The 16,037-nt window shown below is 46.6% G+C and overlaps 1 protein-coding gene across 1 annotated transcript in view; it reads right to left on the bottom strand.

Annotated features, from left to right (window-relative positions):
- Positions 1-12,913, bottom strand: part of celsr2 (cadherin, EGF LAG seven-pass G-type receptor 2) — a 73,089-nt gene extending 60,176 nt beyond the window's left edge. The window contains 1 exon segment of the mRNA XM_048254711.1: positions 9,094-12,913. Within this exon segment, the coding sequence (XP_048110668.1) occupies positions 9,094-12,673 (3,580 nt within the window). The 5' untranslated portion in view covers positions 12,674-12,913.
- Between the last annotated feature and the right edge of the window lie 3,124 nt (positions 12,914-16,037).

Here is a 16,037-nt window from a genome sequence, read left to right as displayed (position 1 = left end):
CTGACGCAAATCAGTCATGCTTGGGTTACAGTTGATCATTAATAAAGACCATCACAAGTTTAGAGAGAGAGAGAGAGAGAGAGAGAGAGAGAGAGAGAATAACCCAAGCCATCAAGCGACCATGGGCGGAGGGGCAAGACAATGGGGCTGGCCAGGAGGTGGAGGGTTAATGGGGGAATCCTTCTGTTGTCCAGGGACAGCTGCTCCCTAGGAGCAGGATGGTCTCCACATTAACATGGGACCTCCATATATCAATGGGAGGTCAGGGGAGATCTCCACCAGCCTCAGACCAGAGCAGAGCAGAGCAGAGCTCACTGGCTCTTGGACTGAAGCATAAGAATTTCCCTCACGGGATCAAAAGAGTATATATACTTATAAGAAAACAAACAAACACCTACAATGCTGATTTTTGTGGGCATATCGAAAATCAAGAAGAGGAGAAGAGGAGGAAGAGGAGGAGGAGGAAGAGGTGCTGTATAATCTATCTGGATGGTGAACAGAAAAAAATCATGACAATTTGTTCTGCATCACAAGAAGTCGTTGATTAAATGATGCAGAAAGAGCTTATTCTAGAATACAGCTGTAGCAAAAGGGATTAAGGTTTTCTTTGGGGAACTGTATAAGTGTAAGTCTGTGTGTGTGTGTGTGTGTGTGTGTGTGTGTGTGATTGTGAGAGTATAACAGTAAAGAGGGAGTACAGTAATGCAGAAGAAAAGGGATGTGAGATTCACATTTAATGAAGCAACACATAAATCCCTTTAACCTCTTCAGACCAGAAAAATCAATCACTCGTGATAAATATTGGTTCATGCTATGGTAATAGATTTATCAGGTCTCTGTCCCCCAAGCCTAAAGATAATCATCTCATGAAGGAGAATGGCTTTTCTAAACAACACCACTAAAAAAAAAAAAAAAAAACCCACAAGGTCATCCAGGACCCAAGTGACTGGGTGATTGGAACATTAGCACACATTTCTGGACGCTGATCGTATGCTCAACGCAGTGGAGGAAAAAAACATTCCAGAAATATTTCTCCATTATGATGCGACACAGGGCCAGAGAGGTGGATTTAAGCAGGGTCTCGCAATCGATGGGGGCATTTGCATGTTAAAAGCAGGCTGTTCCGTCAGCACAAGTAAAGCAGCAAGGGGGAGATTAGTCACTGCAGCGGACCGAGCGTGACCGAGTGCGAGTTTCCAACCAGAGTGCTCACTCAACGCTCACTTTCCTCAAGGTCACGTTCAGAATCGCAACGAGTGGGGCGCGCTCCACTTTGAACGGCATTATTTGCAGCCATTCCCCAGCCACATCATTATTTCAAATCAAATCAATGCTTCGACTTCTAAAGCGAGTCGGAAAAGCTCAGCGAAACACCATTGAGGGGAAAAAAAAAAGTCCCCAATTAAGCCAGGCCTAATGAGGGCAAACTCTGAAAAACATAAACACAAACAATTTCCACAAACAAATAAACAAATAATGCCACTAATGCCCTTTCCATTTAGACTAATCCCGAGAAGCGGCAAGAGCAGATTTGGTTTGAATTCCCGGTACATTTTGCATCTGTAGAGAAATGCCCTTTGTGCTCAGTCCATTTGCTGGGAACAGCTGAATAAGTAAAATGATAGGTTTTCTTACAGAGCCACCAAACCATAACAAAACCCACTTGTTCTGGCACAGCTCCAAGTGGGGCCATCTGGCTAGTTAACTGCACTGCCACCAGTCCTCTTACTAGTAGTTACTAACACTGACTTAAACCAAACCAAAACATTATTAACATCACAAAACAACACTAACAGCATGTTAACAATAATTCATAAGCTGGTAACATGGTTCATTGGGCATGAACAATAGGAAATCCAATGATCTTGTCAGTTTGAACCTATATTAGGGTGGCACAGCTCACCAAATATTAGCACAGTTGAGTTCATATATAACATGGCAATAAATAAATAACTTCAAACGTTAAATATTACCCTGCTTTTCTTTATCATGTATTGCACAGAATACATGAAGGGGAAAACTAGGTCAAAGAGAATAAGTGAACAACTTTTTGATTAAGAGTGGAGGAGAGAAGAAAAAAAGAACGATGGTTACACTGACGTTGCCAAGACCTTCAGGAGGACCATGGTGTGTTTTCATCCTCTGGCGTTTTGCCCCCATGCACAGGCGGTTTCCCTGGCCAAAGTTTTTCTTTTTTTTTTTTTGGAGAGGTGCGGAAACAGTTTCAGCGTGAGGAACAAAGAGTGGAGCGGCTCGAATCCAGCCAGGTCCGGGCAGCACTCAGCGGCCCATTGTCTGGTGTGAGGGGGCACAGTGTGATAGGACCGGCAGATATGCCTAAACCGACACCGACTTCGAACCCTTCCAATGGGCAGCCCCTAATCCTCTGCCCCTGTCCCGTTCCAAACATTCAGATGATGTCATCCCAAAATGCCCCTCCGGCTCATCCGGACAGGAGTGCAGAGCGCAGAGCGCAGCACAGGCGAGGCCGGCTCACAAAGGAGACACTGCCATTGTGAGATGAGCCAACGGCAGGAAATCAGATACCAATACCCCCCACCCCACACACACACACTTAACCCTGCTCACATGCTACACCATTTACCCAGTCCATCCTAAATCTGCCCAGACTACTCACACACACACACACACACACACACACACACACGCGTATACACAAACATGCCTCCAACATGCCATCCTCCCAAATGAGATTATGCTCATGAGATCACAAATTAGTGCGGCCATAATCAGCTCTTATACGTCATCAGAATGGCTGCTATTTATGAATAAAGCAACAGGGAGAGTCATTTATGCTCATATATATTCTGAATAAAACACAATGTTGAAATTCCCCACGAGAAATACAACTATAATCCGTGTAAAAAATACATTTGAAACTCCTACAGTAAAGGACAATTTCTAGACATCCACACCCAGGGGTACGGATGGAGGCCCCGTTATTAAGGCTAACTGTTATTGGTTACTTGAGGGCCCCAGTAGTGTCAAAAGGTCACTAAATGATAGAGGATTAGCCGCTGAGCTACGGGGTCATGGTACTGGGCCGCAGTCCGAGAAGGGGGCCAGTTGGCCTTAAAAATTGGCGTCCCTGCCAACACTCTAAGAACTTATGGGCTACCCCTCCCCTGACCCTGACCCCTTGTCTTTAGGTCCACAAAGGGACCCTCCCCCCATGGTCCCCACCCACCAGGAATTTCTCAAGCATTGCTGGGGTCACTATGACAACCGCTTGCTTAACAAAGCATTTCTCTTGGCCATTCTTCCCTTTGAGCGAACAGAGACAGAGAGCAAGAGGGAAAGAAAGAGAGAGAGAGAGAGAGAGAGAGAGAGAGAGAGAGAGAGAGAGAGAGAGAGAGAGAGAGAGAGAGAGAGAGAGAGAGAGAGAGAGAGAGCTCAACAGTCATATGAAAAAAGAAAAGAGGTGGCTGTGGGGTGGAAAGAAAAAGGGAAAGAAGACAGGAGGGAGGAATAGAGGGTGAAAGAGTTGAGCATTTTAGGTACGGGACGAATGCGGTAGAGCAAAGTGATGAAAAGAAAAGGTTGAACAGCACGAGAAAGAAGGAGCGAACACTACAAAACATCAATAGCACTGGAGTGACAGGTAAGTGAGAGAAAGAGAGAAAGATAGTGATGGAGGGAAAGGCAGAAAAACAAGAAAAAAATGGAATGAAAAAAAAAATCCAAGATTTCCATGAAGGCCTTTGACCAATGAGCTCATGGGAGGTGAACGTGGGCCAGAGGGGAAGTAGAGCACAGAGCTACACATCCAGCACCTCCCCTCCCCTCTTCCCCCACACAACAGAGACCCACATCCAGCACCTCCCCTCCCCTCTTCCCCACACAACAGAGACCCACATCCAGCACCTCCACATCCAGCACCTCCCCTCCTGCCCCACACAACACAGACCCACATCCAGCACCTCCACATCCAGCACCTCCCCTCCTCCCCCACACAACACAGACCCACATCCAGCACCTCCCAGCACCTCCACATCCAGCACCTCCCCTCCTCCCCCACACACACAGACCCACATCCAGCACCTCCCCTCCTCCCCCACACAACACAGACCCACATCCAGCACCTCCCCTCCTCCCCCACACAACACAGACCTACATTCACAACATTCCTACTACACCTCAACTATTCAGAGACAGTAGGTCAAACACAGGTGTCCTTCAGACTTCACTTTAAGAGGCCACTGACCTCCAGCTCTTCATTCCAGCTCGGCCAGAGAATAACTCGGACAATAACTCTGAGAATAACTTGGACACAAGATACGTCCTGTTCTCCAATCATCTTAAGGGGTCGGTATGAACTCCACCAGACTTAAAAAATAAAATAAAAAAAAAAAATCAGCTGCCAACTCGCCGCTTTTTATCTATTCAATACAGAGCTAATTGAGTGTGGCCAGAGGTGCGGAGCTAATATTACAGGCGAAGCTGGCGGCGGGCACTGGTGCTGGAGTGGGCGAGGTGGGGGCGGGGAAAGGAGCGCGAGGAACACTATCCCCCCTCGGAGCTCACATTCCTAATCTCCCATAATGACATTAGGGAGCGCCGGCCGCAATGGAGCTGGTGAACTCGGGCAGAGGCAGGACACAGGATGGATTCTGCATGGGGAAGGGACCGGGGTGTAAGAGAGAGAGAATCCAAGAAGAGTAGACTCACAACCCATGCCACTCAGAGGGGAGAGATAGAAAGGCAAACAGCGAAAAGAGAAAAGAGAAAACATGCAGCTCTCCCACGCAGAAGGCAGTTCAAAGCCACCGAGCGCCAGCGACCATGTGTACACAAGAATGAAACAGTCCAGTATTCAAAACACTCATTTGAATATTTTACGTGCTCAGACACTGGCGGGTCGATTTCGCATTCATACAGACTCAGCAAGCAACAATTCTGAGCCCACTACGTTGCTATGCGAGAATGATTCATAGAAAACTTTTAATACCCTGAGCAACCCGCTTAAGGAACCCTGAGCAACCCACTTAAGGAACCCGTTCAAGAACCCACCAAGAACCTAATTCTAAATCACAGTATTACTGAAAGTGTGTGCATGTCTGTGGCAACACAAGACATCAACCTTTACAGAGCAGAGGTCAAAAGCTCAGCATTAGCCATGATGAGGGCCCTCCGGAGTTCCCCTGTATAAGCTCAGACCTGCCAGACACAGGGTAGGGACGAGAGAGAGGAGAAGAGAAGAGAAGAGAGAAGAGAGAGAGAGAGAAGAGAGAGAAGAGAGAGAGGAGCCAGAGGCAACTCAGACCACCTATGTGGAGAGAGCTGACGCACCGTGAGAGCATTGGTTTGCGCTGTGTGTGACCTACAGGCACACACTCAGTCAGAGCAAATACCAAAACACACACACACACACACACACACACACACACAGACAATCTCTGCCAGACCCCCTCTATTAAAAACACTGTTTATAGAGGGAGGAACTGGCAGGAAAATCAAAAGGCACCTTGACATTTTTAGTCACAGACTGACACACACGCACACACAGCCTAAAGCTTCACCCATTCACACAGCCTCTGCTTGGGGCCTTCACCCCTGCTCGCCAAGCCTCGTAACTTCCATCTTTACTGGAGGTTGCTGGGCATTCACAGCGCTCGGGGAGGACTTAGCATCAGACGCTGTGTGAACCAAGCGCCAAATCTCTTCATCAGCTGCCTTTACAACTGTAATCTAGGTTTGAGAATCACACTGGGACCCACGGTTCTCCATGAGCAACGATACTACGAGTAAGCATTCTTAATCCAGCATATTAACAAGGGGGGGTGTGGGGGTGTCTCTAGCAGCCTTGAGCTCCTCTAGGCGCCATGCCATTTAATCTGGCTTCCTAATTGAGTGCATAGTGGATTAATGTAACATCCAATGGCCGCCAGTGTGAGCCAGGGCGGCAACAGGACCCGGGTTTTGGAGACAGGAATGGAGGGGTGTTGCGGACGACAGGCCTCTATTTTGACAGGTCTGGCCAAAAGGGGGACTTCCCAGGACAAACAACCTACAGCAAGGCTGGAGGAGGGATTAAACTCCATTTGCACTGGAGCTGAACCAGACAAGTGAACAGACCAGCCAGTGTAACGTTATATAGAACCCACAAGTTAGGCATCTTTCTCTGATCTGCATTTATGTGCACACTAATATGAATATGTGTATTTACTGTTTAATATAATATCTGCATAATAGCTGACATTATGTGTTTTCAGGAGAAGCACATTTAGAAAAAATCTGAAATACAAAAATTCTTAAAGTGTTTAATTGAACCCAGCATCTAGAGACGGGGTGATTTGACATGGGCTCACAACATACAGATAGCTCTACTTCTAATTGCCCATCTGCCATTCGGATTGAATGTACAGCACACAGTCCCACCTCGTCGCACACATCCAGTCATGGCACACACAACAAAGGCCGCTGTTGCATTGTGAGTGGACTGTGTGAAGTGAGCAAGGGGGTGTTATATAACAGAACAGAACAGAAAAGAGCGGTCAGGTGAGAAGAAGCATCTGGGACAGCAATCTGGGTGGGGGTGGGGGTGCTTCAAGCATGAGTTGGAACATGAAAAACATCTACACACTACAGCACATACACATCTGTTTGTTTGGCTCTGCTGACTGACTCCACAGCCAGCTCGACTCCCAGCAGCACGTGTGTTATTACTCGTGTGTGCATATTCAGTTTGTTATACAGAACCCCCACACACACACACACACACACACACACACACACACACACACACACACACACACACACACACACACACACACACCTCTTAGCTACTCTCTATTCATATCTCTCTCTCTCTCTGCTTTTGTCGTCTCTCACAGTTTTTAACACTTCTCTCCCCCTCCCCCACTTTCAGCTCCTCTCTTTCTTAATCCTTCCTTTCTTATATCCCATCTCACCTATTTATACCTCCCTCATTTTTCTCCCCCCTCTTTCTTCTATGCGTCTCATTTTTCTTTCTTGCCCTCGCTCTCTGACACACACTCAGCAGGTGCAGAATCATGCTCTGAAGAGTCCGGCTTTCTAATTGGTCTAGACTGGCCCACAGCTGTTCCCCTCCTATCCTTCCCCATACCCCCGACCCATCCCAGGATTCAGCAGAAGCCCCCCAAGCCGTGGAGATCGATCTGGCAGCTTTGTGTCTGCTCCAAGAAGAGGACAGCCCCTTTCATCCGTCACCAGGGGACCTTCTTCCATCTTAAAGGGACTCATGGGACACCTGACCATAAACAACAACAAAAAAATACAAGGCGTTGCCATGGCACAGCGCCAAGGCGATGATCCAGCAGAGGTAACGAACCCCAGGACAACAAGAGTGGGGAGGGGTGGAGGGAAAAAAATAAAAATCATCGGCATTACCATTACGATTATGTCCCTCTCCCATCATATTTCCTTGTCAGTACAACCCCCAACTCCAAGTCCTTAAACCAACAATGATATTCTAAAGAGATGAGCAATGTAGCCTCTCTCCTTGTGCTCTTAATATCAGCTGCTAAAGCTTCTTACAAAGAGGTAAAATGTAGATAAGGCTGCTGGATGGGCCTGTAAGTGTTCAAGGTCACAGATGAGGACAGCCTCATATGACTCAGTGACTCATAATAACATAGGCAGACAAACAGAAACCGCCACTCTACCAGTTCAGTCACATTTTTCTGCAAAGAATCAAATCTGTTATTTGCTACGTCAACTGAGAATTTATTGGCTGCTTAAATCTAATAAAATGACTAGAGTACACAGAACAATTGAATCCCCCCCCCAAAGTCTTGGCTCTGTTTAGACAGCAACATCAGGTCTGATATAAAAAAACATTAGCCTCCATGTTTGGGGTTATATTTGGGCTAAACAGATTTTGTGTGATAGATGAGAAGGGCAATTAACTTATCTGAAAAGTGTCAGTGACGTGAATACGGTGTTAAAAGCTCAATCTGACACAGCTCTCAGGACTATTGATTGTACAATTCATCCATTTCCAGGCAGTCTTCCTGGAATACATATTTACAGTGTTTACAAATTTGCCAATAATATATGGGAGGGAAAACTAAAACCATCCAGGCAAACATTATTTCACCTGAAGTGACCACTACCCTTTCCTGTTGTGCCAAAACATTGCATGAGTGTGATTCTGTTTGACAGAAAAAAACAACCCTCTCTAGCATCTCCCAAAGGTCCCAGCAATCCTGCAACAAGCATTACACCCACACAAACTGCCATTTAAATTCATGACAGCACATTGATCACAATCAAGTCACTGTGGCACCATGCACGGCCTAACAAGATGACAAATGACAGGGAGCGACAGAGAGGGCAGCGCTCCCCGGTAACCCAAACGCAACATTTCCGCAACCAACGTCTTCATAAATCTGTCCACCTCTGCAAGCAGACTGGGAGCCCAGCGCCACTGCAGAATGCTAAAAAGGCCAGAGTAGGGATGACTAATCCCACGTATTAACCACACCGTTGCATCTACTGAGCACACATATCAGCCTCATTCTTTGAATGTTAATTATTCCTCTTCATGTTTAATATAGAAGCTTTGAGCACTGCCGGGCAGAGTGTGGAGCGGCTCCTACATTAAACATTTCATGAGGACCTCTTCAAAGCAACAGCAATCCGTGAGTGTTAGGCGTATAGAAAAATGTCTCTAATCTCAAAAGCACAAAGCAGGTGACCAGATATGGTGTGGTTCTGTTCTGTGGTTCCACACCAGATCCAGGACCAGATACGGTGTGGTTCTGTTCTGTGGTTTCACACCAGATCTGGTCCTGGTTCTGTTCAGGACCAGATCTTTTCCAGATTTGAATAATTAACAAATGAGACCTTGACTTATGACCTTAAGAGTTTAGTCATGGTGCAATATTTTAAAGAACTTTTATACTTGTTTTCAGATTGCACTGGACTTGTAGGTTGTAGGACAAAACATTCCAAAACTATCAAATTTCTTCTAAATACTGAATAAGGTTAAGGGTTGAAAGTGAAGTCTGTCAGGGAGATCACTTTTATAATCTTAAAACAATGAAGAGGTCTAAGAAGATGTAAGAATAAAAAAAGCCATTCACTCACCTGAGACGGCAATCCTCATGGAAGCCTCCAGGGGTCTGTTGTTGTCAAGGTCACGGCTCAGCCGAATCTCTCCAGTGCTCTGGTTGAGCAAGACCAGATTTAACTCATTTCCAGCCTCAAAGCTGTAATGCAGCTGGTCCGACACATCCGGGTCGAAAGCCGGGATCCGGCCAATCACACCTGTGGGGAAGCTGTTGGACTTGTCCGTCACATAGTTGTTGAAGATGATCTGGAAGTTTTTGAGGACGGGGACGTTGTCGTTCTTGTCAATGAGCTTGATGTGGACCGTGGCTCGGCTCACCAGTGGGGCAGAGGTGGCCTGGACCACGATCACATACTCAGAGCGGACCTCGTAGTCCAGGTCCATCAGCGCAGTGAGTTCCCCAGAGAAGATGTCCAGCTGGAACACCTCAGGGATGTTGCCCTCCACAATCTGGTACATGATCTGAGCGTTGCTCCCCTCATCGGGGTCCGAGGCTGATATGTGGGCAACCACCAGCCCAATGGGGCTGTTCTCTTCCACCAAGATGTCAAACTCGTCTTTCTCAAACACGGGAGGGTTATCGTTCACGTCCAGGATTGTCACCTGGATGTCCACGGGTGTTTTGAGAGCCGGCACTCCTTTATCCACCGCGTAAGCCTGCAGGTTGTAAATCGGCATGTTTTCACGGTCAAGGCGTCGCAGCGTGCGGACAATCCCAGAGGTGGACTCAATGATGAAGTCACCATCACCATCTTCACCACCTTGGAAGGTGTAGAACACGCGTCCGTTGAGCCCAGAGTCGCGGTCTGTGGCGGACACCTGGACCACGCTGGTGAACACCGGCACGTCCTCCATCACCGAGCCCGTGTAGCGATCTCGGATGAAACGCGGGGAGTTATCGTTTACGTCGCTCACTAAGATCTCCAAGTAGGTTGTGTCGGACTTCTGTGGGATGCCATTGTCCCGGGCTGTGATGGCCAGCGTGTAGGACAACTGGTCTTCATAGTCCAGCTCCATTTGCGTTGTAACCGCTCCCGTGTCGGGGTCGATGTTGAACTGCGGGATGCTGTCGTCCATGAAGTAAGTGATTCGTGCGTTCTCCCCAGTATCCTCGTCTGTGGCACTAATCACCACCACGGTGGTCCCAACGGGTCGGTCCTCGTTGATGTTCACAGTGTAGTGGGAGCTCTGAAACACTGGCCGGTGCGTGTTGGCGTCAGTCACGTTGATGTAGACCTTGGTGGTGTCAAATCGTGTGCCGTCTGAGGCAGTGACGCTTAGCACGTACTGTCGTTCGAGCTTGTAGTCCAGCGGCAAAGCCAGCGTGATGAGACCACCACCGCTCTGGCTCGTGATGGAGAACCGGTTGCGCGTGTTACCACTAGAGATCTGGTAGGTCACCACGCTATTGATGTCCTGGTCCACGGCCGACACGGTCACTACGCTTGTCCCCACAGCAGCGTCCTCATTCAGACGCATGTAGTAGGCCTTCTGCGTGAACTCTGGATTGTTGTCGTTCACGTCGAGAATGGTCATGCTGATGCTGGCCGAGGAGGACATGATGGGTGTCCCATGGTCACGAGCCTCGACGCCGAAGTTATAGAAGTCCACACTCTCTCGGTCGAGCTCGGCCGCCACCACAATCCAGCCTGTGCTGTTGTTGATGGTGAAGGGGAAGTTGGGGGTGGTCTCCACCAGGCGGTAATCCAGACGCGAGTTGTCCCCAGAGTCGGCGTCTACTGCCTGGATATGGATGACTGAGTAGCCCACCGGGACATTCTCCAGCACGGTGGCCTGGAAGGGGGTGCTCACGAAAATGGGTGCGTTGTCATTGACGTCGAGCACCTGCACCGTGACCAGACCGCTGATGTTGGAGAGCGGGGGGCGACCGCCGTCCTGCGCACGGATGCGGAGTGTGTATTCCTTGTTGGCCTCGTAGTCCAGCTGGCTTACAAGGTCCATCTTGCCACTCTGGGCGTCGATGTAGAACTGGCCTCGCGTGTTACCGCTCATGATGCTGAAGTGGACCACCGCGTTGCTACCCTTGTCCTGGTCCGTGGCGGTCACCTGGAGGATCTCTGTGTTGGGCGCCAGGTCTTCAGGCACCTGCACCACGTATCGCTTTTCGCTAAACTGAGGTGCATTGTCATTTTCGTCCTCCACCACGATATGTACGGTTGCCGTAGCACTGCGTGGGCCTGGCTCCTGACCTTGGTCATTGGCCTCTACCAGAAGCATGTAGGCATCAACAGATTCGCGGTCTACAGGGCCCTTGGTACGAATCACCCCTGAGCGTGAGTCGATCTCAAACACGTCATTGGTGCCGTTGCTGTTGATCACGTGGTAGAAGATGTTTCCGTTGACAGGTGCATCTCCATCAGTGGCACGCACAGTCAGAACCTCATAGCCAATCTCCAAGTTTTCACGCACACTCTCTTTGTAGTCCTGCTGTTCAAAGACAGGGTCGTGGTCATTCGTGTCGCTCACTGTTATAGTCAGTGTTGCCATTGCTGTGCGCCTTGGTGTGCCATGGTCCACTGCAGTCACTCGAAACACATGCGTGTCCTTGGTCTCCCTATCCAGTATCTCAACCGTGGAAACGATCCCACTGACAGAGTCAACAGCAAAAAGATTGTTGGAGCGGCTGTCGAACAGAGCCTCAATGAAGTAATCCAGCCTGCCTGCCTCCCCCTCATCAGGGTCCACAGCTTTCAAAACAATCACAGGAGTGCCAGCTGGCTTGTTTTCTGGCACTGACACCTGGTACATGGGTGGCTGAAACTGTGGGCTACTGTTGACATTCCGCTTCCTTCTGCTTATTAGACCAGAGTCAGACAGGGCCGCTCTCTTTAGCAGCTTCTCCAGATAGCCTTGCCTGAAAGAGCCCTGACCCACACGCCAGTGCACGGAGAGGTCATAGGCATTCTCATGCCTCCGTTTCAACACGCTCTCGGCGGCGCCCTTACCGCGTCTGTTACAGCGCAGGTCAAACTCCAACAAAGTTTCGTGTTTAAAGCATATACCCCGTGAAACAAATAATTGTCCATCAGAAAGGTAAAAATCCGAACTCGCAGTAACATTGCAGTCCACATTGCTGGAGGTCAGAGAACCGGGCAATAGATCCCATACAGAGAAAATATAAGTGCCAGCCTTATAGCACTCGGGCTGATGGCTATTGACATTTAACAAACTTATCACATCAAGGTCCCATTTCGTTTTACGCTTGTGTTTGTTTAAACAGTTTCTGCCGTGAACATGCACATTATACTCCGTAGTTAGAAGGTGCCTGAAACCGGGGACGTGACTCACACAATCCGCAACAGTATACACAGAGAAAGGGTTTGAAAGGAACAAGTCACAATGCAAAGCACCCGAAACGGACACAATGCCCGCCGCCTCATCAGTTTCAATGAAGGGCTTTGTGAATTTCGGAGCTATTACCTGGTCCAAAGTGCAAGCCCCACTCTGTTCCACACTTGAAATGACGGTCCCCGGTTCCGCATCCTCGTTGATGTGTACAATGTAACCATTCGCCAGGGAGATTACTTTGCACAACCCGAAAATAACAAACAACAAATCCCACTTTATGACGAACATATCGCTTCTCAGTTCTGTTCTTTGGGACTCCGGTCTATGAAATTGCGCCAGCCTTCCTTTAAACTTTCCGTCTCGTAGTTCCCTTTTGTTGCGGCGTATCCATGCTTCCACTACTCCACAGTAGCTAATCCAGCAGAATTGTGAGAAACCGCAGTCTCCTTGCCAGAGCCACACACATATACATACACACACACACACACACACTCTCCTCTACCACGCCGACACCTTCACTCTGTTGGCGTGAATGATTAAAATGGCTCCGACTAGTGCTGCGCCTTGAGGCTTCTCATTACCATAAACCTGTTCAAATAGTGAGAGGGGGGAGAGGGGGTGGGGTGGGACATAGCCTATGGATAACGACAGGATACCATATTACAAGGGAAACTCAACTGTGAACGACCACTTGTTTTAGCAGTCTACCTTTACAAGGGGTCAATGGGCTTCTTTGTTGTTGATGTTGTTGTTGTTGTTGTTGTTTTTTGGGACAGGGGAAAAGATTTGTCTGGTTCGTTCCAAAATTACTTGCCAATTAAATTAGCCTACCATTGAGGTTTAGTTTGCAGGTGAACTTAATAGGCTACAGTATGGGAATACATTGCTTTTTTTTGGGATGGATTTCATTTGTACAGACCATTTTAAATTTGATTTAGTCGATTTTAATTTTTTTCTCGCTAAGCAACCACATTACCGTAACCATAAGAATCCACTTCTGTGCTCCAAAACACTTTAACCACTCTTGGACGCCCGCAGTCTCTGTGCTGTTGCTTTTCAGCTCCTCCTCATAAAAGTGGATGGAGAAGGGGATCGTAAATCTTACTAGACATTCTTCATTTAAATATCACTAAAAGCAGCCAGGCCAGTAGATCCAGCGGACAGCCAACAATCCCGTCATTTGACAAAGAGGAGTCATGCTGAGAGCATTTTCTACATCTTGAATGAGAAAAGGCTTTGCTCCTCAGCAGGGTCATCGGTGCAACTCAATGTAAACTGAAGTCGACGCACATCACACTCTAAAGTTTAAATATCAATTATCATCTTTCACTACTTTAAAGGGTAACATATTTTGTCCTAAACTGCAGTATGTATAGACTAATCATAGCCTTTTGTGACACTGTAATTCATTACAGTAACAGTAGGCTAATAGACTCACTAGGCCTATCGGTACCAAAATAAAAACATTTTGCACACCAACTGCCTCAGATTGCATCAGTGTTTTTCAGCGCAAAAGAAGATTAAGCCAAGCAGCCGAAATACGATCCGCATGTGGACCCGATCTGCGAGGTCCAGACTCCTGTCCGTCCCTTTGCTGCCCCCTGCTGTCCATATCATGCCATCGCTGCCACAGTAGTTCAGGTGTGCAGACAGAGAGCAAGCAGGGTGGAAACAGCTTTGGGCAATTCCACGGAAAATTGACTTTTTGTCACATCCATAACGCCAGTGAAATGCCTTGGCATTTGTATGATGTGAATGATATTCCTTTTTTGTGCATTTTTTCTCATGCACATTCTTCAGCCAAAAATAGCAAATGCTCAAATTTCATGTAATCATTCACATCATACCATACCATCACATTTTATTGGCGTTATGGATGTTACAAAAAACTTAATTTTCCATGGAATTGCCCCTTTGCACTGTTACGTCAGAAGCAAGCAGATCTGCATCTATGCAAGTTCGAAAGCCCCACACTTCACAGCCTTTATGCAGTGTAGCCTACTAAGAAAAGTCGACCACCGAAACATTGTAAAAGGGAAATCAGGTCTCATGTGTTCGTTTGGCAGTCACCCAGGTTTGAGCGGGCTGACAATCTGGTTTACCACCAATGCCGACTGTTGCAAAGCGACCAGACATGTAGCCTAGCCCAGGGATTCCCAAACCTTTTCCCCAAATACCACTAGGTTCTGGCCAAGGACACCCTTGATGTGTTATTAAATATATTGAAAATGATACGGTAAATGTAAAAATATATTAAGCTAATCCTAATAATTATTTTAGCCACAAACACTTCGCGATGGAGTATACAGTGTGTAAAATTGCATTTGGGGCTTTCTGCTATATGAGAGCTATCACGCTACAATTATTCCCAGTCATTATCATGGAAAATATAATGTTCAGATATGCGACAAATTATTATAATGGCATTGTATAACAACCCTCATAGTAATAGGTATATTTAAACATTTTCAAATGTATTTGTTTTTGCTTTTATTTTTCCTTCCAACTTGCTGTGGCCCCCCTGGCACCCCCTTGTGGCCCTTGGCCCCCACTTTGAAAACCACTGGCCTAGTCTAGGCCTACTGCACGTTTGATTAGGGATGGGCTATTTATTTTAAATATTCATTTTTATTCATTCATTTACACAACATATTTCAAACACAGTGGTCATCATGCTTCGGATATTAAACTTAGAAATGAAAAAATACAAGGATAATTGAAATTCATATCATATAAAAATACAGAGTAGGCCTAACATAAAAATGGGCTTCATAAGAATGATTATCTATTTATATGGTCTTCATAAGAATATAGCGGTGTGCCTTTCTCCATGTTAGTTTAAGCCTAAATGGAATATGAGTGACTTCTCTGTTCCAGTGTTAAAGACATTTTTTATTGTTGTTTGATTGTGTATTGTTCAGGATTGTCATGTCATTTGGCCTTGAAAATATTATACAAATACAACTTCACGTTACAATTTCAGTATTTTATATATCATATCTAAATATATTTTTGCATTTGCTACACAATGCATTTCTATGCCAGCCTGACACATGGTTCTCATGTCCCAGTTCTTTGCCCTTGAAAGTTCAGTTAGCACCTCTACTGAACTGAGAACAAATGTACACATTTAGCAGAGGTCGTTGCACAACCCACATTTGAAAAGTTTATTAGTTTAATGTAGCAACCTGAACCATGGACTCTGCTTGGTGTTACCTTCATCTACAGTCTGATGTTTAGGAAAATTGAAACAATTTAATAGCAATGGACTAGATTGTTACTATGGACAGTTTTATGTTATGTTATGAATAACATTAACACAGCAGTCGATTTCAAAAATCCCATGACGGGATGTTTCCAGGAAGAAACTGTGCTCCACACACATTTATGCAGTTACACAAATGTGGTACACACACACACACATTTAGCATTTTACAGTTTTTTATTGTTGCTGGAGGCTCTAATACAACATGAATCATAAGCTTTTACAAAAAAAAAAAAAAAAATTTGACAACATATGATAAATCCACCAGCCCCACACCCAACCCCCACCCAAAAGAACAAACAGCCAAGAAGCTTCCGGACAAGACTCCGAGACAGAAAACAAGACCCTAGACCAGAGAAAAGAGAGAGAGAGAAAAAGATAGGGACA

Source organism: Alosa alosa, chromosome 10 (assembly GCF_017589495.1).
Source record: "Alosa alosa isolate M-15738 ecotype Scorff River chromosome 10, AALO_Geno_1.1, whole genome shotgun sequence".
NCBI classification, from domain to species: domain Eukaryota; kingdom Metazoa; phylum Chordata; class Actinopteri; order Clupeiformes; family Clupeidae; genus Alosa; species Alosa alosa.
Note: the sequence above shows the minus strand (reverse complement) of the source record. Positions and strands in the feature narration are given on the sequence as shown.